The sequence below is a fragment of the Hemitrygon akajei genome, chromosome 12, assembly GCF_048418815.1.
Source record: "Hemitrygon akajei chromosome 12, sHemAka1.3, whole genome shotgun sequence".
In the NCBI taxonomy this organism is placed as follows: domain Eukaryota; kingdom Metazoa; phylum Chordata; class Chondrichthyes; order Myliobatiformes; family Dasyatidae; genus Hemitrygon; species Hemitrygon akajei.
Window position 1 is genome coordinate 733,420 of NC_133135.1, and position 21,973 is coordinate 755,392.

At 48.7% G+C, this 21,973-nt stretch overlaps 1 protein-coding gene across 1 annotated transcript in view; it reads right to left on the bottom strand.

Moving 5' to 3' along the window:
• Positions 1-16,413, bottom strand: part of LOC140736659 (mitochondrial adenyl nucleotide antiporter SLC25A24-like) — a 78,786-nt gene extending 62,373 nt beyond the window's left edge. The window contains exons 1-3 of the mRNA XM_073062467.1: positions 16,108-16,413; positions 6,192-6,318; positions 5,214-5,301 (exon numbers count right to left, since the gene is read on the bottom strand). Of these exons, the coding sequence (XP_072918568.1) occupies positions 5,214-5,301; positions 6,192-6,318; positions 16,108-16,263 (371 nt within the window). The 5' untranslated portion in view covers positions 16,264-16,413. The remainder of the gene's footprint in view (positions 1-5,213; positions 5,302-6,191; positions 6,319-16,107) is intronic.
• Between the last annotated feature and the right edge of the window lie 5,560 nt (positions 16,414-21,973).

A 21,973-nucleotide genomic window follows, 5' to 3' on the forward strand; every position in this document is an offset into this window, starting at 1 on the left:
TGAAAAATGTAAGCAGAAAGTTTCTCCCTCTTCTCTTGACATATGTTCTGAAACCCTGCCATGAGCTCCAGGCGGGTCCCCGTCGTACCAGAAGTGCTCTCCAATGCACCCAGATAGTTGGCAGTGTTGGCTCGGGATTGCTGTGTTTTCATAGCTCTCACCACGTCAGCGGCCAACCCCCTCAAACTTTCAACCAATCTCTGTCTCTTTACATCATCAGAGCACTGCCACTCATCTAACAACTGAGAGGTCTGCTCCACCCAAGTCTCATACCCCTCTTCCCCCTTGGGGGTAGGTGTTATTCCAGAGAATATTCTTAGCTTCTGGTAGGAACCCTCTGCCTGTGCACTGGGCCACTTATTCGCCAGAGAGGTAAGGGCTGATGCCAACTCAGAACTCTCACTCTTCACTGGGGGATGGGAACTAATTAAACTTTCCAAATCCAACCACTCTTTCCCCTCACTCCTCAGAAAGGATTGAATCCTGTCTTTGAAGTCTCCACCCCCAGCTATGGGAAGCTCGACTTGTGACCTGTCCCACTCCGCTACCTTCTCCCTCTCCCTCACAGTATGGACAGGCCACAGCCCTGCCTCACCTGGAGCACCAATAGAAGCAGGCAGTTCCACTACTGTTACATCAGCGCTTGTCTGAACTAAAACAAGGTCTGAGCCTGCCATTTTATCAAACATCCACGCTGCAACCCCAAATTTGCCAATAGCTTTAACCATACTAAAAAACTGAATTAACAATTCATCCGAGGTACGAATATCCACCCCACTCAACAGGCACACATTAGTGACAGGTAATCCCATGGAGGCACAGCAGCACTCCACCCCGCCAGTATCCATAATGGCACAGATTTAAACACACTACCCACTGGTTCAATGCTCAGGGCAATCACACAGCATTCAATGGAATCAATCCTGGAACGATACCTCCACAATTGTAACGCTGAGGTTTGGCCAGCATGTTTGTCTAGGGTAAGACAGCCTCTGGCCCAGACAAACTGAGAAATCTCGTTTGTGTGGATACTGCGTGATGTGTTGCCCAGTTACAAATCCAAATTGCAAAATATTAGACAGTACACCATATGCAATTAAACGATTGAACTTTATAAATCTTAATCTGACTAAAGAAAATAAAAAGAAAAATGAGCCCATTTTAATGAACCAGTCTAATGTGTACGTTGGAGCTCACGATTTCCTCTAGTCATTTCCCATCAACCTCCTCTGATTGCTGACGACCTTTGGACCCTCGCTCCTAGTCCACTGCGTCCAGCGGTCTACCCACTTGGAGTACTGTGCTCAGTTCTGGTGGCCTCATTACAGGAAGGATGTAGAAGCCATAGAAAGTGTGCAGAGGAGATTTACATGGATGTTGCCTGGATTGGGGAGCATGCCTTATGAGAATAGGTTGAGTGAACTCGGCCTTTTCTCCTTGGAGCAACGGAGGATGAAGGGTGACCTGATAGAGGTGTATAAGATGATGACAGGCATTGATCACGTGGATAGTCAGAGGCTGAATTGGTTGTTACAAGAGGACACAGGTTTAAGGTGCTGGGGAGTAGGTACAGAGGAGACGACAGGGATAAGTTTTTTTGCTCAGAGTGGTGAGTGCGTGGAATGGGCTGCCGGCAACGGTAGTGGAGGCGGATATGATAGGGTCTTTTAAGAGACTTTTAGATAGGTACATGGAGTTTAGAAAAATAGAGGGCTATGGGTAATTCTAGTAATTTCTAAGGTAGGGACATGGTCGGCACAACTTTGTGGGCCGAAGGGCCTGCATTGTGCTGTAGGTTTTCTATGTTTCTATGAGATGTCGGGATAAGTGTTTTTAAGCAGAGAGTGGTGAGTGTGTGGAATGGGCTGCCAGCAATGGTGGTGGAGGCAGATATGATAGGGTATTTTAAGAGACTCATCAATAGGTACATGGAGCATAGAAAAATCGAGGGCTTTGGGTAACCCTCGGTAATTTCTAAAGTACATCTTCGGCACTGCTTTGTGAGCCAAAGGGCCTATATTGTTCTGTAGATGTTCTATGTTTCTATATTTACTTTACTTTATTGTCACCAAACAACTGATACTAGAGCGTACAATCATCACAGCGATATTTGATTCTGCACTTTGCACTCCCTGAAGTACAAACCAAAGTAAATATAATAAAAATTTAAATTATAAATCATAATTAGAAAATAGAGAAGGGAAAATATGGTAGTGCAAGTCAGGTCTGGATATTTGGAAGCTACGGCCCAGATCCGGGTCAGGATCCATTCAGCAGTCTTATCACAGTTGGAAAGAAGCTTTTCCCAAATCTGGCCGTACGAATCTTCAAACTCCTGAACCTTCTCCCAGAGGGAAGAGGGACAAAAAGTGTGTTGGCTGGGTGAGTCATGTCCTTGATTATCCTGGCAGCACTGCTCCGACAGCGTGTGGTGTAAAGTGAGTCCAAGGATGGAAGATTGGTTTGTGTGATGTGCTGGGCTATGTTCACGATCTTCTGCAGCTTCTTCCGGTCTTGGACAGGACAACTTCCATACCAGGTTGTGATGAACCGTAGAAGAATGCTTTCTACGGTGCATCTATAAAAATTAGTGAGGGTTTTAGGGGACAGGCCAAATTTCTTCAGCTTTCTCAGGAAGTAAAGGCACTGGTGGGCCTTCTTGGCAGTGGACTCTGCTTGGTTAGACCAAGTCAGGTCATTTGTGATATTCACCCCGAGGAACTTAAGTTCCACCTGCGCACCACCGACGTAGATGGGGTTGTGTGGTCCACTACTCCTTCTGAAGTCAACAACCAATTCCTTCGTCTTGCTGATGTTGAGGGATAGGTTATTGTCTTCGCACCGTGCCACCAGGTTCTTAATTTCCTCACTGTACTCAGACTCCTCAATACCCAAGATACAGCCTACAATTTGGTGTCCTCAGCAAACTTATATATTGAGTTTGATGGAAACTTGGTTACACAATCATGGGTGTACAGTGAGTACAGCAGGGGGCTGAGTACACAGCCTTGTGGGGCACTGGTGCTCAGAGTGATTGTAGAGGAGAGCTTGTCCCCTATTTTTACAGCTGGGTCCTGTCTGTGAGGAAGTTGAAGATCCAGCTGCAGATCTGAGTGCTAAGACCCAGGTTCCGCAGCTTAAGAATCAGTTTATTTGGAACGATGGTATTAAAGGCAGAGCTGTAGTCAATGAAAAAGAGCCTTACGTATGTGTCTTTATTCTGCAGGTGTTCTAAGGAGGAATGTAGTGCCAGAGAGATGGCATCTGCCGTTGACCTGTTGCTCCGGTAGGCGAATTGCAAAGCGTCGAGGTTGACTGGTAGGTTATGGTTGATGTGTGCCATAACCAATCGCTCGAAGCACTTCATAGTAATTGATGTCAGAACCACAGGTCGATAGTCACTCAGGCATGCCACCTTGCTTTTCTTCAGCACCAGGATTATCATTGCCTTCTTAAAACATGAGGGGATCTTAGACTGAAGCAGGGAGCAGTTGAAGATGTCAGCAAACACTCCAGCTAGCTCACTTGCACAGGCCCAGAGAACCCGTCCTGGGACGCCATCTGGGCCCATTGCCTTCCTTGGATTTATCTTCAGGAAGGCTCTTCTAACGTCTTCCTCGGTGACAATGAATCTTGATGCCACCAGGTCCAGTTCATTCGGAGGGGGCGGGACACTCCTCTTCTGTACGAATCTTGCATAGAATACGATAAGTTCGTCAGGAAGAGAGGCGCTACAGTTATTGATAATCCCAGCCTTTTCTTTGTGCCTAGTGATCTCATTTAGACCCTGCCATAGTCTACTGGCATCCCCATGGTTAGCCTGGGCTTCCAACTTGGCTCGATATTGCCTCTTGGCGTCCTTAATGGCTTTCCGGAGTTCACGCCTAGATTCTAGGTAGCAACTGGTATCCCCGGACCTAAAAGCCGCAGCTCTAGCCTTCAAAAGGGACTGGACCTCATAATTCATCCAAGATTTCCAGTTAGGGAATACCCAGATCGACTTGCAAGACACACAGTCCTCTGTGCATTTCCAGATAAAATCCTTGACAGCTGAGGCATACTCATCGAGGTTAGCTGCCGAGTCCTTGAATACTAACCAGTCCACCGATTCAAAGCAGTCACGGAGGACCTCACCCGTTTCCTCTGTCCAATGCGACACCACTTTTGACACCGTGACCTCCCACTTCAGTTTCTGTTTGTAAGCTGGGAGGAGTACGGCCTGATGGTCCGATTTTCCGAAGTGAGGTCGTTGGATGGAATGGTAGGCATCCTTGACTGCAGTGTAGCAGTGGTCAAGTATATTCGGGTCTCTATTGGAGCAGGAGACATGTTGGTATAACATTTGGTTAACATATTGGTATTTCAAACACCTCTTTGATAGTAGAGAAGACTCAGGACCACCAATACCATCTTAGGAGTCAAATATGCCCCAAAAGCTGCTCGTAAACTTTTACCAATGTATAATTGAGAGAATACTGACCTACTGCATGATAATATGGTACACTAGCTACACCAAGATTGACCAAAAAGCACTTCAACAAGGGATCAGGACAGACAGAACATCACTGGGACACAAGTACCAGATATAGAAACCATCTACAACATACAACATCTACAGTGGACTCATTCCATCACAGCAATCACTTGTTGAAACCATCCATCAGGAGATACAGGAACATCTCTGCATGGACATCCAGACTGAAAAGCAACTTCTTCCCTCAAGGCAGGCTTGGAACTGAACAATCCCTCGTAGCCAACCATATTCCACAGGCACTATGGACAACCTCTAAGTGCAATACATGGGCACATGGTAGAGGCAGCTACAATTATTACAACATGTTAAAGAGATCTGGACAGATACACAGATAGAAATAATTTAGATAGGTATGGGTCAAACACTAACAAATGGGACAGCTCGGATGAACACATTGATCAGCATAAACCAAGTGGGCTGAAGGACTCTGTTTCCATGCAGTATTTGAGAAGGCAATGAGGAACGCAGAGTGGGATTCCTCAAATTGTTGCTTTAAAGACTGAGCAGAGTTTGAAGCAACACTGATGCCATGAATTTCTATACCCTTTCAAACACACCCACATCCCGCAAAGCAACAACAAAATACACAACAGTCGCCTTTATGTCAAAAGCTTGAGAACAATTTAAATAAAGACATTTGTGGCAGGTACAGCCTGAGGTTCCAGGGAAAACAGCTTACGAGTGAAGAATCTTCTGTGCATTCTGAAGGTTGATCTGAATTCCCAGAGACTTGAGTGATTCGACAATCTCAACAGCATCAATCTTGCCTAAAATAAAACAGTAGTTCAGTAAAACTCATTGCGACTAAAATCTTATTAATATGCAGCCCAAGCTGCAGTATAGCAAACAAGAGGCAGCACAGGACTGCAGTGGAGCCATGAAGAATAGCAGAGGACTGTAGCTGAACATAGAACAGTACAACAGAAACAGGGCCTTCAGCCTATAATGTGTGCCAACCGTGAAACCAAATGAAACTAATCCTATCTGGCTGCATCTGATCCATAACCATGTTCCTCTAAATGACATTTTCGTCTCTGGTTCCACCTCCCTTCCTGCCAGCCTGTTCCAGGCACTCACCACTCTCTGTTGCTCCAAACATCCCTCTGAAACTTTCCTCCATTACATTGACTGTATCTTATATATATATATCTCTGTCATAATTTTATAAACCTCTTTCAGGTTGCCTCTCAGCCTCCACTACTCTAAAAAATATAAGAGAAGTTTAACTGTATAAATTTACAGTTTATACCCTGTAATCTAGGCAACACCCTAGTGAACCTCTTAGCATCTTCTCGAAAGCACATCCTTTCTGTAACGGATGAACATAGAATAGATAACAGTACAGGCCCTCCAGCTATCGATATTTTTGCTAACCCATATAAAGCCATTCTTTACCTCCTGCCAGTCAGTCAATCTTCTTTCATTGCTTCTTTCGTTTATACAGCTGAAATGTGACTTTATGACTCTTAAACTCAATGCCCCAACCAAAACACAGCACAGGACTGCAGTTCTGTACGCATGGCACAATGGAGGATATTCCTGTCGCAGTCCATGCCACCCCACAATGTCTCCAAACTCTACACTGCACGCCATTCACCAACCTTCCCTCTCAGGGTACAATCATCTACACATCATCATAAATGTCAGTAACACTCACCGTCATTATTTTTATCCAAGCTTTTGAAAGCTAGTCGAAGTTTCTTCTCATGATTGTGGAGGTAGTTAGTGAACTCTCTGAAATCCAGCACATTGTCTTGGTCACTGTCCCCAGACTGTAATATTTTCTATTGAAAAGCAGAAAGGGAAGTCAGAGTTACACAATTTGAAACAGGCTCTTTGGATCACTGTTTCTATGCTGACCGGCAAGCACGCCATCCATATATTAAGAGGAACAGACAGAGTGGACAGCCAGCACCTCTTCCCCGGGGCACCACTGCTCAATACAAGAGGACATTGCTTTAAGGTAAGGGGTGGGAAGTTCAAGGGGAGATATTAGAGGAAGGTTTTTTTCTTAGAGAGTGGTTGGTGCATGGAATGCACTGCCTGAGTCAGTGGTGGAGGCAGATACACTGGTGAAATTTAAGAGACTATTGACAGGTATATGGAGGAACTTAAGGTGGGGGTTATATGGGAGGCAGGGTTTAAGGGTCGGCTTGACATTGTGGGCCGAAGGGCCTGTACTGTGCTGTACTATTCTATATTCTATATAGCCCCTTCCCCAATATGTTCCCACACATATCCCCTTTTCTAGTGCTCTCTTTCCAAATCCTTCACCATCATTACATAATATTAGAAATTAAAACAGAAGGAGTTACTCAAACCCTCAGAACTTCACTACCTCTCAGTAAAATTACAGTTAATTATGACGCACTTTCTTGCCTGAGGATATTTTCGGTGGTGCTGTTGCAGTTGAATCGGCACGAGACCTCACACAGGTCTGGGAGAGAGAAACTGAAAAAAGGAGCTATCATGGGATTTTGGCTTATTTCAGCAGTGCAGTCATGATTCACTAGCAAGGGCAAATAAAAATAAGGCAGGGACAAGTGGAGCGGTTGTTGTTAGAGTGGACCAAAGTTAGACTGGGGAGGCTTTGGATCATTCAGCTTTGGTGAGAACAGGCTTGGGCAAGGTATGTATCTGGTAAATTTCTTCTTCATTCTTCATCACTGTAATGAGAGATGCAGATGGCAGAGGAACTGAATGCGTATTTTGCATCAGTCTTCACAGCGGAAGATGTCTGCAGAATACTGGACATTCAAGACTGTCAGGGAAGCGAAGTTTGTGCAGTGAAAATTATGATGAGAAGGTGCTCAGGAAGCTTAACAATCTGAGGGTGGATAAATCTCTTGGACCTGATGGAATGCAGCTTCTGGTTCTGAAGGAAGTAGCTGGAGAGATTGTGGAGGCATTAATGATGATCTTTCAAGAACTGATAGAATCTGGCATTGTACCAGATGACTGGAAAATTGCAAATGTTATTCCGCTATTTGAAAAGTGTGGGAGGTAGCAGAAAGGAGACTATAGACCTGTTAGCCTTGAGATGGTAAAGAGTTAATTTTGTCCTGCTGACATGTAAGAAATTAGCCGTTAAGCTACGCCGCTGGTTTCCTTGTCTCACTTGCAGGCGATGGTAATCTAATTATACTTTGCTCTCAGTCATCTAATCGTGCACATTGTTCTGGGTGTCTGAACTTTTGTATCTCTGTGCTTCGGCAGAGAGACCTCCGTGGCTGACTCTGTGGGAGTGCAGAAAGAGGGTTCTTCTCTCGTAGCTTGCTACTAATAAAGTTGGAAAAGAATCAACTGTGGTACTTGTTTCATTACATCGGGTTGATCACTATTGACAGCCTGACATCAGTGGTTGGGAAGCTGTTGGAATCGATCATTAGGGATGAGATTACAGAGTGCCTGGGGCCACATGACAAGACAGGCCAAAGGCAGCAGTTTCCTGAAAGGAAAATCCTTCCTGATAAACCTACTGCAATTCTTTGAGGAAATTACAAGCACGGTAGACAAAGGAGATGCAGTAGATGTGGTGTACTTGCATTTTCAAAAGGCCTTTGACAAGGTGCCGCACACAAGGCTGCTTAGAAAGATAAGAGCCAATGGAATTACAGGGAAGTTACTAGTGTAGGTGGAGCATTGGCTGGTCGGCAGAAAACAGAATGGGAATAAAGGGATCCCATTCTGGCTGGCTGTCGCTTACCAGTGGAATTCCACAAGGGTCGGTGTTGGGACCGCTGCTTTTTATGATGTATGTCAATGATTTGGACTATGGGATTAATGGATTTGTGGCTAAATTTGCCAATGAAATAAGGATAGGTGGAGGAGCGGGTAGTGTTTAGGAAACAAGAGAGCCTGTAGAGAGACTTAGATAGTTCCAGGGAATGGGCAAAATGGCAAATGAAATACAATGTTGTAAAGTGTATGGTGGAAGAAATAAATGGACAGACTATTATTTAAATGGGGAAATAATTCAAAATGCAGAGATGCAAAGAGACTTGGGAGTCCTTGTGCAGGATACCCCAAAGTTTAACCTCCAGTTTGAGTCGGTGGTACAGAAGGCAAATGCAATGTTGGCATTCATTTCTAAAGGTATAGATATAAGAGCAGGGACGTGATGTTGAGGCTATAAGGCACTCGTGAGACCACACTTGGGAGAATTGTGTGCAGTGCAGTTCAAAAAGAAGACAGATTTATACAGTGGGCATCGGAGTAGAGGGGGACAGAGTTGGCTCAACAGGGCCTGGACGATTACAGATCAAGACAAGGTAGGTTATCTGTGTAGAATAAAGACAGAAAGTATGTGATTGAGGTCAGTTTTCTGTACTCAGTGTCAGATGTGGGAGGTTCTGGAGACTTCCAGCCTTCTGGATGGCCACATCTACACTATGTGTGTCGAGCTGCAGCTTCTTATGACCGCATTAGGGAACTGGAGATGCAGCTCGATGACTTTCGTCTGGTCAGAGAGAGTGACGAGGTGATATAGAGAGGAGCTATAGGCAGGTAGTCATTCCGGGGCCTGGGGAGACAGATAAGTGGGTAACAGTCAGGAGAGGGAAGGGCAAGAGGCAGATGCTCAAGAGTACCCCAGTGGCTGTTCCCCTTAACAATAAGTACTCCTATTTGAGTACTGCTGGGGGAGACGGCCTACCTCGGGGAAGCAACAACAGTGGTTGTGCCTTTGGCGCAGAATCTGGCCCTGTGGCTCAGAAGGGTAGGGAAAGGAAGAGAATGGCAGTAGCGATAGGGAATTCTATAGTTAGGGGGTCAGACAGGCGATTCTGTGGACGCAGGATAGAAATGCAGTTGGTAGTTTGCCTCCCAGGTGCTAGGGTCCGGGATGTTTCTGATCGCGTCAACAATATCCTGAAGTGGGAAGGAGAACAGCCAGAGGTTGTGGTACATATTGGTATCAAGGACATAAGTAGGAAAAGGGAGGAGGTCCTGAAAACAGACCACAGGGAATTAGGAAGGAAGTTGAGAACCAGGACCTCAAAGGTAGTAATCTTAGGATTACTGCTTGTGCCATGTGACAGTAAGTATAGGAATAGAATGAGGTGGAGGATAAATGCATGGCTGAGGGATTGGAGCAGGGGACAAGGATTCAGATCTCTGGATCATTGGGACCTCTTTTGGGGCAGGAGCGACCTGCACGAAAAGGACAGGTTGCACTTGAATCCCATGGGGACCAATATTCTGGTGGGGAGGTTTAGCTGAGGCTATTGGGGAGAGTTTAAACTAGGATTTCTGAGGGGTGGGAACCAAACAAAAGAGATGGAGGAAAGAGGGGTTGGCTCACAAATAGAGAAAGCTTGAAGACAGTTCGAAAGGGAGGATAGGCAGGTGACAGAGAAGGGACGCACACAGACCGATGGTTTGAGATGTGGATCAGTATTTGGAGCTATAATCCTGTGGCTATTACAGAGACTTGGATGGCTCAGAAGCAGGAATGGTTACTTCAAGTGCCAGGCTTTAGATGTTTCAGAAAGGACAAGGAGAGAGGTAAAAGAGGTGGGGGTGTGGCACAGTTGATCAGCGATAGTGTCACAGCTGCAGAAAAGGAGGAAGTTATGGAGGGATTGTCTACGGATCTGTGTGGGTGGAAGTTAGGAACAGAAAGGGGTCAATAACTCTACCTGGTGTTTTTTATAGACCACCCAATTGGGACATGGAGGAGCAGATAGGGAGACAGATTCTGCAAAGGTGTAGTAATAACAGGGTTGTTGTGGTGGGAGATTTTAATTTCCCAGATATTGATTGGCATTTCCCTAGAGCAGTGGTGTCAAACTCATTTTAGGTCACGGGCTGGATTGAGCAAAATGCAGCTTCATGTGGGCCGGATCAGTCGGACGCGTGCAAAAGCAGCTTTCATTGCCTCCGTTTTTTCAGCCTGCTCTCATGTGTCTCAGTCTCTGCTATAACTACAAAGTGTTTCACTTTACAAATTCCGTTTCTTATGAAGAAGACTGCCAAGCAAGACTGCCGAATAAACACTAAAAACCCTGAAAACCTGGTACCTGAATAAACTCAGCATTAGCCATATCATACGCCATAGGCGCTTCGATTACTGGGGCCAGCTTTAATAGTAATTAGATATTATCTCGCGGGCCTTGAGTTTGACATATATGCCCTAAAGTGAGGGGCTTAGATGGGTAGAGTTTGTTAGGAGTGTTTAGGAAGCTTTCTTGGCACAATATGTAGATAAGCCTACAAGAGGAGAGGCTATACTTGATCTGATATTGGGAAATTAACCTGGTCAGGTGTCAGGTCTCTTAGTGGGAGAGCATTTTGGAGATAGTGATCACAATTCTATCTTCTTTAAGACAGCATTGGAGAGGGATAGGAACAGACAAGTTAGGGAAACGTTTAATTGGAGTAAGGGGAAATATGAGGCTATCAGGCAGGTACTTGGAAGCATAAGTTGGAAACAGATGTTCTCAGGGAAACATACGGAAGAAATGTGGCAAATGTTCAGGGGATACTTGCGTGGGGTTATGCATAGGTACGTTCCAATGAGACAAGGAAAGGATGGTAGGGTACAGGAACCGTGGTGTACAAAGGCTGTTGTAAATCTAATAGAGATGAAAAGAACAGCTTACGAGAGGTTCAAAAAACTAGGTAATGATGGAGATCTAGAAGATTATAAGGCTAGCAGAAAGGCGCTTAAGAATGAAATTAGAAGGGGCCAGAAGGTGCCATGGGAAGGACTTGGTGGATAGGATTAAGGGAAACCCCAAAGCATTCTACAAGTATGTGAAGAGCAAGAAGGTAAGACGTAACAGAATAGGACCAATCAAGTGTGACAGTGGAAAAGTGTGTATGGAACAAGAGGAGATAGCAGAGGTACTTAATGAATGAAAGACCTACATTAGTACCTGTTTTCGCTAACCAAAGAGGATTTTTGCTTTTACGAGAAAAGACGCCCGCTTTATACGTGTGTTTATCGCGAGAAAGACTACCACAACCATGAAGCCTTGTGCGGGCTAAAATTAAGATACAAGCTGAAATAGGTAAAGAACAATGTGGTTTTGTGAAAGATAAAGGTACAAGAAATGCAATATTGATGTTAAGGATACTATCAGAATGAGATATTCAAGTGCAAAAAGATTTGTTTGTTTTATCGACTACACAAAAGCATTTGATAAAGTGAAGCACAGTAAGTTATTTGAAATATTACAGGAAACTCTAGATCTAGATTTGGAAGACCCCGCCTAATCAGAAATCTGTACTGGGAACAAACTGCCGCTGTAAGAATAGATGGAGAAGTAAGTCGGTTTACAAAAATCAAGAGAGGTGTTAGACAAGGGTGTGTTTTCTCCCCTGATTTGTTTAATGTGTACACTGAAATATTACAAAACAGACATCTTGGGAATCAAAGTTGGCGGTGAAAACATCAATAATTTCAGGTATGCGGATGACACTGTGTTAATTAGATGCAGGAAGATTGTTTCCAATGTTGGGGAAGTCCAGAACGAGGGGTCACAGTTTAAGGATAAAGGGGAAGCCTTTTAGGACCGAGATGAGGAAAAACCTCTTCACACAGAGAGTGGTGAATCTGTGGAATTCTCTGCCACAGGAAACAGTTGAGGCCTGTTCATTGGCTATATTTAAGAGGAAGTTAGATATGGCCCTTGTGGCTAAAGGGATCAGGGGGTATGGAGAGAAAGCAGGTACAGGGTTCTGAGTTGGATGATCAGCCATGATCATACTGAATGGCGGTGCAGGCTCAAAGGGCAGAATGGCCTACTCCTGCACCTATTTTCTATGTTTCTAATTGCAAGTATGGAGGAAAAACTACAAGACTTAATTGATATAGTTGTTGAAGAAAGTACAAAAATGGGTCTATCCATCAATTGCTAAAAGACGATGTATGGTGATATCCAAAAAGAAGGAGAATCCTATCTGCAGGCCGAGAATAAACAGGGAAGACATAAAACAAGTACAGAACTTTTGCTATTTAGGAAGCTGGGTGACATCAGATGGCAGGTGCAACATGGACATCAAAAGAAGAACAGGGATGGCAAAAGACACCTTCATGAGAATGAAGAGTATACTGACCAACACTAAACTAGGCATGACAACCTACCTCAGAAGAGTACTGAAATGTTACGTTTATATAGTTATGTTATAAGGCTCAGAATGTTGGACAATATCTAGTAACATGAGGAAACAAATTGAAACAGCAAAGATGTGGTTTTTGAGGAGGATGTAAAGAATATCATGGACAAAATGAATATGTAACGAGGATGTCATGAACAGAGCAAGCACAAAAAGGGAAATAATGTATGAGATTATGAAAAGGCAACGTAACTTCATTGGACATGTAATTAGGAAAGAGGAGTTAGAATGCATGGTAATTATGGGAAAGATTGAAGGGAAGAAAGCAAGAGGAAAGCAAAGACAAATGATGATGGAGACATCAGCCAGAGAACTGGAAATGAATACCAATGAATTGATCCACTTGACCCGACACAGGAGTGTGTGGCCCATGGCAGTCAAAGCTCAAACTGGACATGGCACCTGATGATGATGATGATGACTGCTATGGATAGCAGAACGGCTGACAAGCAGGAGGTAGCGAGTCGGAATAAATGGGGCCTTTTCTGGTTGGCTGCCGTTGACTAGTGGTGTTCCTCAGGGGTCAGTATTGGGACCTTTGCTTTTCACACGATTTGTCAGTGATTTAGATAATGGAATTGATGGCTTTGTGGCAAAGTTTACGGATGATACGAAGATAGGTGGAGGGGTAGGTCATGCTAAGGAAGCAATGCGATTGCAGCAGGACTTAGACAAATTGGAAGAATGGGCAAAACAGTGGCAGATGGAATACAGTGTTAGGAAATGTATGATAATGCAATTTGGTAAGAGGAACAATAGTGTGGACTATTATCTAAATGGGGAGAAGGTTCAAACATCAGAGGTGCAGAGGGACTTGGAATCCTTGTGCGAGACTCCCAGAAGGTTGAGTCTGTGGTAAAGAAAGGTTGAATGAGGAGAGGATGTTTCCAATGGTGAGGATATCCAGAACTAGAGGGCACAGGCTCAAAATTGAGGAGTGACCCTTTATAATAGAGATAAGACCATAAGATATAGGAGCAGAAATAGACCATTCGGCCCATCAAGTCTGCACCGCCATTCAATCAAGGGCTGATCCAATTCTCCCAGTCCTCCCCACTCCCCTGCCTTCTCCCCATACCTTTTGATGCTCTGACTAATCAAGAACCTATCTATCTCTGACCTGGCCTCCACAGCTGCTCGTGGCAACAAATTCCACAGATTTACCACCCTGTGACTAAAGCAATTTCTCCACATCTCTGTTCTAAACGGACGTCCTTCAATCCTGAAGTTGTGCCTCTTGTCCTAGACTCCCCTACCATGGGAAATAACTTTGCCATATCTAATCTGTTCAGGCTTTTTAACATTCAGAATGTTTCCATGAGATCCCCCCTCATTCTCCTGAACTCCAGGGAGTACACCCCAAGAGCTGCCAGACGTTCCCCATACGGTAACCCTTTCATTCCTGGAATCATTCTCGTGAATCTTCTCTGAACGTTCTTCAATGCCAGTATATCCTTTTTAAAATAAGGAGCCTAAAACGGCACACAATACTGCAAGTGTGGTTTCACAAGTGCCTTATAGAGCATCGACATCACATCCCCGCTCTTATATCTATACCTCTAGAAATGAATGCCAACATTGCATTCGCCTTCTGTACCACCGATTCAAACTGGAGGTTAAACTTTGGGGTATCCTGCACAAGGACTCCCAAGTCTCTTTGCATCTCTGCATTTTGAATTATTTCCCCATTTCAATAATAGTCTGTCCATTTATTTCTTCCACCATACACTTTACAACATTGTATTTCATTTGCCACTTTGCCCATTCCCTGGAACTATCTAAGTCTCTCTGCAGGCTCTCTGTTTCCTAAACACTACCCGCTCCTCCACCTATCCTTATTTCATTAACAAATTTAGCCACAAATCCATTAATCCCATAGTCCAAATCATTGACATACATCATAAAAAGCAGTGGTCCCAACACCGACCCCTAGTGACCGGCAGCCAGCCAGAATAGGATCCCTTTATTCCCACTTTGTTTTCTGCCAATCAGCCAATGCTCCACCCATGCAAGTAATTCCATGGGCTCTTATCTTTCTAAGCAGCCTCACGTGCGGCACCTTATCAAAGGCCTTCTGAAAAGTGATGGAGGAAATGAAAGTGCAAAGGTGTCTTCAGTTAAATCTATGTGGCCACTCTAGACCACAATTAGTTATTGGTCCACAGATCTGGTCTCCTAACTGAAGGGGTGATATACGTGTGACTTCTCTGAGTATCATCAGCTTGTCATGGTGGAGAGGCCTGAGAACTCCTGAGATCCCAAGAACGATGCCCTCTGGAGCTTAGCTCCTGGTGGTGTCAGCCATAGCGGTAAGGCAAACAAAGAGTAATCTAACCAAGACCTCAACAGTGGAGCTGGCAGAAATTGATGACACATCATAATGGCAGTGAAGATGGAGGTAGGCTCCAGCAGTGAAGGGCGCCCAGTCATCTTGCATTCCATGCCACTGGAGCATGATCTTGATCTGTCAAGATCCATGTGGTGGATGCCCATTAGGGCATATTCTGGAGTCAGGGTATATACAAATATTAATTTCAACAGCAGCTGTTCTTCAGATTTGATTGGAGATTGCACACTGAATTTAAAATGCAGCTCAGAACTCCACTTCCTGAACTGCAGATTGGGGTTAATTACAAAGAAAGAAACAATCCACTTGGGCCTCAGATGCTTGTATTTGCATGAATATGGCCAAGAGCCAGTGGGGATTTATATTCATTTTGGGTGTCCAGGGTATGGGTGCAAAGATGCAGGTGCTTGAAAACTATATGTAATTCAAAGGAAACATTGTAGATACACCAACATCCAGGATTAAATCCTGTAGTGATCCTGGATCAGCCTCTATAGTCAACTGAAAATTTGCAAATAGACAACCCCTTAAGAGAACATGGTACTTGACTTGAGTGATCACATCACAGGAAGTTCATGTAAAATCAACTAATGACCTGGGTGTAAGGAGTACAACTTCCAAACCTGATGACACTAAACATGGTGACATATGGAGACTATTCTCCCTCTCCAGTAACCTCCTGATCTAATTACTCTCCACATCCTCCCCATCTACACCCATCTCCCTTCTACTCTCCATCCACACCCTTTTTTCTCCCCCTCCCCTCCACACCCCATCTCCACTCTCCCTTCTACTCTCCCACCACACCCACACCCCCTCTCCCTAATCCCCTCCTCCTCCCACCTTCCCCCACCAATCTCCCCTCCTCCTCCTCCCCTTCCCCACCGATCTCCCCTCCTCCTCCTCCTCCCCTTCCCCCTACCAAACTCCCCCCTCCTCCCCTTCTCCTACCAATCTCTCCTCCTCCTCCCCTTCCCCTACCAATCTTCCCTCCTCCTCCCACCTTCCCCCTACCAATTTCCTCTCCTCCTACCCATCCCCCCTCCTCCTCCCCCCTACCACCACTCTTCCCTGCTCCTCACCTTTCTCTCCGTCCCTCGCTTACCTGTTGGGCCTCCATACCCAGGCCTCGGGCCTTCAAAGCCGCCTGCAGCTCCCGTACGTCGATCCGCCCGTCGCCGTTGGTGTCGAGCCGGGAGAAGAGGTCGGCGTAGCGGCCCCCGGTCTCATTCTGGGTTTCGGATTGGGAAGAGAACGGCATGTTGCGGCGGTGTCGGTAGTGGCGAAACCAGGAGAGTCGGCAGGGAGGAAGGGATGGAGGAGGGAAGGAGAGATTGAAGGAGGAGCCTGAGGCTGCAAACAGGAAAGAATGGAAGGGTGGGGTGGAGAGGGAAGACTGAATAGAATGAATGGAGAGGCAAGGAGAGCGGGAGGGGAGGGGAGGGGTGGGGCGAGGGGAGGGGCAAGGAGAGCGGGGGTGGGGAAGGAGGGGGGGGGAGGGAAGGTTGGGAGGGGGAATGAGAAGGGAAGGGGAGGGGAAGGAGGGAGGGTTGGGGGAGAGGGGAAGGAGGTAGGGTTGGGAGGGGGAATGAGAAGGAGAATGAGAGGGAGGGTGAAGGGGAGGGGGGAGAGGGGGAGGGGAAGGAGGGAAGGTTGGGGGGGAAGGAGGGAGGGTTGGGAGGGGGAATGAGAAAGGAAGGAGGGGAGGGGAAGGAGGTCGAGTTGGGAGGGGGAATGAGAATGAGAGGGAGGTTGAAGGGGAGGGGAGGGGAAGGAGGGAGGGTTGGGAGGGGGAATGAGAAGGGGAGGGGAAGGAAGGGGAGGGGAGGGGGAAGGGGAGGTTTGGGAGGGGGAGGGGAAGGAGGGAGGGTTGGCAGGGGGAAGGAGAGGGGGGAGGGGAAGGAGGTCGAGTTGGGAGGGGGAATGAGAATGAGAGGGAGGTTGGAGGGGAGGGGGAAGGGGTGGTTTGGGAGGGGGAGGGGAAGGAGGGAGGGTTGGAAGGGTGGAGGGGAAGGTGGGAGGGGGAGGGTGAAGGAGAGGGGAGGGGAAGGAGGCAGGGTTGGGAGGGGAGGGGAAGGAGGGAGGGTTGGAAGGGGAGGGGAAGGAGGCAGGGTTGGGAGGGGGAGGGGAAGGAGGGAGGGTTGGAAGGGGAGGGGAAGGAGGGAGGGTTGGGAGGGGGAATGAGAAGCGGAGGGGAGGAGAAGGAGGGAGAGTTGGGTGGGGGAATGAGAAGGGGAGGGGAAGGAGGGAGGGGGAAGGAGAGGGAGGGTTGGGAGGGGAGGGGCGTGGAATGAGAGGGTGAGGGTGAGGAGAGGGGGAGGGGAGGGGAAGGAGGTAGGGTTGGGAGGGGGAATGAGAAGGGGAGGGGAGGGGAAGTTGGGAGGGGGAAGGAGAGGGGAGGGGAGGGACGGAGGGTTGGGAGGGGAGGGGAACGAGGGAGGGGTGGGGAGGGGAGGGGGAGGAGGGAGGTTGGGAGGGGGAATGAGAAGGGAAGGGGAGGGGAAGGAGGGAGGTTGGGGGGAAGGAGAGGGGGAGGGGAGGGGAAGGAGGTCGAGTTGGGAGAGGGAATGAGAATGAGAGGGAGGTTGAAGGGGAGGGGAGGGGAAGGAGGGAGGGTTGAGAAGGGGAATGAGAAGGGGAGGGGAAGGAGGGAGGGTTGAGAAGGGGAATGAGAAGGGGAGGGGAAGGAGGGAGGGTTGGAAGGGTGGAGGGGAAGGAGGGAGGGTTGGGAGGGGGAATGAGAAGGGGAGGGGGGGTGAAGGAGAGGGGGAGAGGAAGGAGAGGGGAGGGGAAGGAGGCAGGGTTGGGAGGGGGAGGGGAAGGAGGGAGGGTTGGGAGGGGGAATGAGAAGGGGAGGGGAAGGAGAGGGAGGGTTGGGAGGGGAGTGGAATGAGAGGGTGAGGAGAGGGGAGGGGAGGGGAAGGAGGTAGGGTTGGGAGGGGGAATGAGAAGGGGAGGGGAAGTTGGGAGGGGGAAGGAGAGGGGAACGAGGGAGGGTTGGGGTGGGAAGGGGAGGGGGAGGAGGGAGGGTTGGGAAGGGGAGGGGAAGGTGAGAGGGTTGGGAGAGGGAGGGGAGGGGAAGGGAAGGGTTGGGAGGGGGAATGAGAAGGGGAGGGGAGGGTTGGGAGGGGGAATGAGAAGGGGAGGAGGGAGGGTTGGGAGGGGGAGGGGAAGGAGAGAGGGTTGGGAGGGGGAAGGAGAGGGTGACGGGAAGGAGGGAGGGTTGGGAGGGGGAAGGAGTGGGAGGGCGAGGGGTTGGGAGGGGGAGGGGAGGAGGAGAAGGAGGGAGGGTTGGGAGGGGGAATGAGAAGGGGAGGGGAAGGAGGGAGGGTTGGGAGGGGGAAGCAGAGGGTGAGGGGAAGGAGGGAGGGGGAAGGAGAGGGTGACGGGAAGGAGGGAGGGTTGGGAGGGGGAAGGAGTGGGCGTGCGAGGGGTTGGGTGGGGAAGGGAAGGAGGGAGGGTTGGGAGAGGGAAGGGGAGGGGAGGAGGAGGGAGGGTTGGGAGGGGGAATGAGAAGGGGAGGGGGAGGAGGGAGGGTTGGGAGGGGGAAGGGGAGGGGAGGGGAAGGAGGGAGGGTTGGGAGGGGGAAGGAGAGGGGGAGGAGGGAGGATTGGAAGGGTGGAGGGGAAGGAGGGAGGGTTGGGAGGGGGAATGAGAAGGGGAGGGGAAGGGGAGGGGGGTGAAGGAGAGGGGGAGAGGAAGGAGAGGGGAGGGGAAGGAGGCAGGGTTGGGAGGGGGAGGGGAAGGAGGGAGGGTTGGGAGGGGGAATGAGAAGGGGAGGGGAAGGAGGGAGGGGGAAGGAGAGGGAGGGTTGGGAGGGGAGGGGAGTGGAATGAGAGGGTGAGGAGAGGGGGAGGGGAGGGGAAGGAGGTAGGGTTGGGAGGGGGAATGAGAAGGGGAGGGGAAGTTGGGAGGGGGAAGGAGAGGGGAACGAGGGAGGGTTGGGGTGGGAGGGGGAGGAGGGAGGGTTGGGAAGGGGAGGGGAAGGTGAGAGGGTTGGGAGGGGGAGGGGAAGGGAAGGGTTGGGAGGGGGAATGAGAAGGGGAGGGGAGGGTTGGGAGGGGGAATGAGAAGGGGAGGAGGGAGGGGAGGGGAAGGAGAGGGGGAGGGGAAGGAGAGGGGGAGGGGAAGGAGGGAGGGTTGGGAGGGGGAAGGAGAGGGTGACGGGAAGGAGGGAGGGTTGGAAGGGGGAAAGTGGGAGGGGGAGGGGAGGAGGAGAAGGAGGGAGGGTTGGGAGGGGGAATGAGAAGGGGAGGGGAAGGAGGGAGGGTTGGGAGGGGGAAGCAGAGGGTGAGGGGAAGGAGGGAGGGGGAAGGAGAGGGTGACGGGAAGGAGGGAGGGTTGGGAGGGGGAAGGAGTGGGCGTGCGAGGGGTTGGGAGGGGAAGGGAAGGAGGGAGGGTTGGGGAGAGGGAAGGGGAGGGGAGGAGAAGGAGGGAGGGTTGGGAGGGGGAATGAGAAGGGGAGGGGGAGGAGGGAGGGTTGGGAGGGGGAAGGGGAGGGGAGGGGAAGGAGGGAGGGTTGGGAGGGGGAAGGAGAGGGGGAGGAGGGAGGATTGGGAGGGGGAAGGAGGGAGGGAATGGGTTATAGAGGGAAGGGAGGGAATGGGTTATAGAGGGAAGGGAGGGAATGGGTTATAGAGGGAAGGGAGGGGAAGAGGAGGGAGGGAAAGGGAGGGGGAAGGACAAGGGAGGGGAGAGGAGGTGAAGGAAGGGGAGAAGAGGAGGGGAAGCAGGGAGAGGAGGTGGGGGTAGAAAGGGAAGGGATGTGGAGAGAGGGAAGGAGGGTGGGGCAGGGTGTATGGAGGGGAGCAAGAGGGAGAGGGGGAGAGAGTGTGGAGGGAAAGAAGATAGGGGTGGGTGTGCAGAGGGAGGAGGAGGAGAGAAGGAGGGAGAGTGTTGAATTAGAGGAAGGGTGAAGGAGGGGTGCAGAGACGGTGGGAGAGGAATGGAGGGGATGGGGAGGGTTTGTAGGAAAGGAAGGGTTGTGGGGGAAGAAGGGAAGGTTTATAGAGGGAGGGAAGGAAGGAAGAGGTGGAAGGAGGTGGAGGGGAGTGGGAAGGGTAGGAGGAAGAGGGAAGGGGAGGGGTGAAGGTGTTAGAGGGGGGAAGTGGGCAGGGGAGCTAGAGGAGGGGTTGGGTGGGGGATGGAAGGAGAGTGGAAGGGGAGCAGAAGGAGAGAGGAGGGTAGTTGGGTGGGGAGAGGGCAGGATGGAGGTAGGGGAGGAGGGCGAGTGGAGGTGAGTGGGAGAGTATGAGAAGAGGAGGGGATGAGGTGAAGGAGGGGAGAGGAGGTTGGAAAGAGGCGTGGAGGGTTCGGAAGGAGGGGATGGGGAGGTGTGGGTCAAAGGAGACGTGGACGGGAGGGGTTGAGGGAGGGAGGAGGAGGGGATTAGAGGGGGAGGAGGGGATTAGAGGGGGAGTAGGGAGAGGGAGGAATGAAGGGAGAATGGAAAGTGCGGTGGAGGGGGATGAGGGAGGAGAGAATGGATGTCAAGGGAAGGGGATGAGGAGTGAGTTGTCGACAGGTTTATGGGAGTGGGGAGGGGGGACACAAATGTCTGATTCACTACATTCTGGCTGAAGAAATTTCTCCTCATCTCAGTTTGAAAGGGATATCCGTTTATTCTGCTGTTGACACAAAGGTGGATAGTCTGGAGGGGTGTCAGAGGTTACAGCAGGACATCGATAGGATGCAGAACTAGACTGAAATGTGGCAGATGGAGTTCAACACAGTGTGAGATGGTTCATTTTGGTAGGTCAAATGATGGCAGAATATAGTATTAATGGTAAAACTCTTGGCAGTGTGGAAGATCAGAGAGATTTTGGGGTCTGTGTCTCTAGGACACTCAAAAGCTGCTGTGCAGGTTGACAGTGTAGTTAAGAAGGTTTAGAATTCTAATTGGTTAGAATTGATTTATTATTATTGTCACATGCACCAGATACTGTGAAAAGTTTGTCATACATACTGTTCCGTTGAGAGTTTTGCAATTGGATCCTCGACTTCCTAACTGGAAGACCACAATCTGTGTGAATTGGTGATAACATCTTCTCCACACAGACAATCAACACCGATACACCTCAAAGCTGTGTGCTTAGCCCACTGCTCTACTCTCTCTATACCCATGACTGTGTGGCTAGGCATAGCTCAAATACCATCTATAAATTTGCTGATGATACAACCTTTGTTGGTAGAATTTCAGATGGAGATGAGAGGGCATTAAGGAGTGTGATATACCAACTAGTGGATTGGTGTTGCAGCAATAAGCTTGCACTCAATGTCAGTGAGACGAAAGATCTGATTAAGGACTTCAGGAAGGGTAAGACTATGGAACACACACCAATCCTCATAGTGAGATCAGAAGTGGAGAGACTGAGCAGTTCCAAGTTCCTGGGTGTCAAATCTCTGAGGATCTAACCTAGTCCCAACATATCGATGCAGTTATAAAGACAGCAAGACGGCAGCTATCCTTCATTAGGAGTTTGAAGAGATTTGGTATGCCAACTAAAACACACAAAAACTTGTATTGATGTACTGTGAAGAGCATTCTGAGAGGCTGCATCAGTGTCTGGTATGAGGTGGGAGCTACTGCACAGGACCGAAAGAAACTGCAGAGGGTCGTAAATTTAGTCGGCTCCATTTTAGATACTAGCTTACAGAGCACCCAGGACATCTTCAAGGAATGATGTCTCAGAAAAACAGTGTCCATTATCAAGGACCCCCAGCACCCAGGACATGCCCTTTTCTCATTGTTGCCATCAGGTAGGAGGTACAGAAGTCTGAAGACACACATTCAGCAATTCAGGAACAGCTTCTTCCCCTCTGCCATCAGATTCCTAAATGGACATTGAATCCGTAAACACTACTTCACTTCTTCAATATGTATTGTTTCTGTTTTTGCATGATTTTTAATCTCAAATATACATACACTGTAATTTATTTATTTTTCTTCTATATTATATATTGCATTAAAC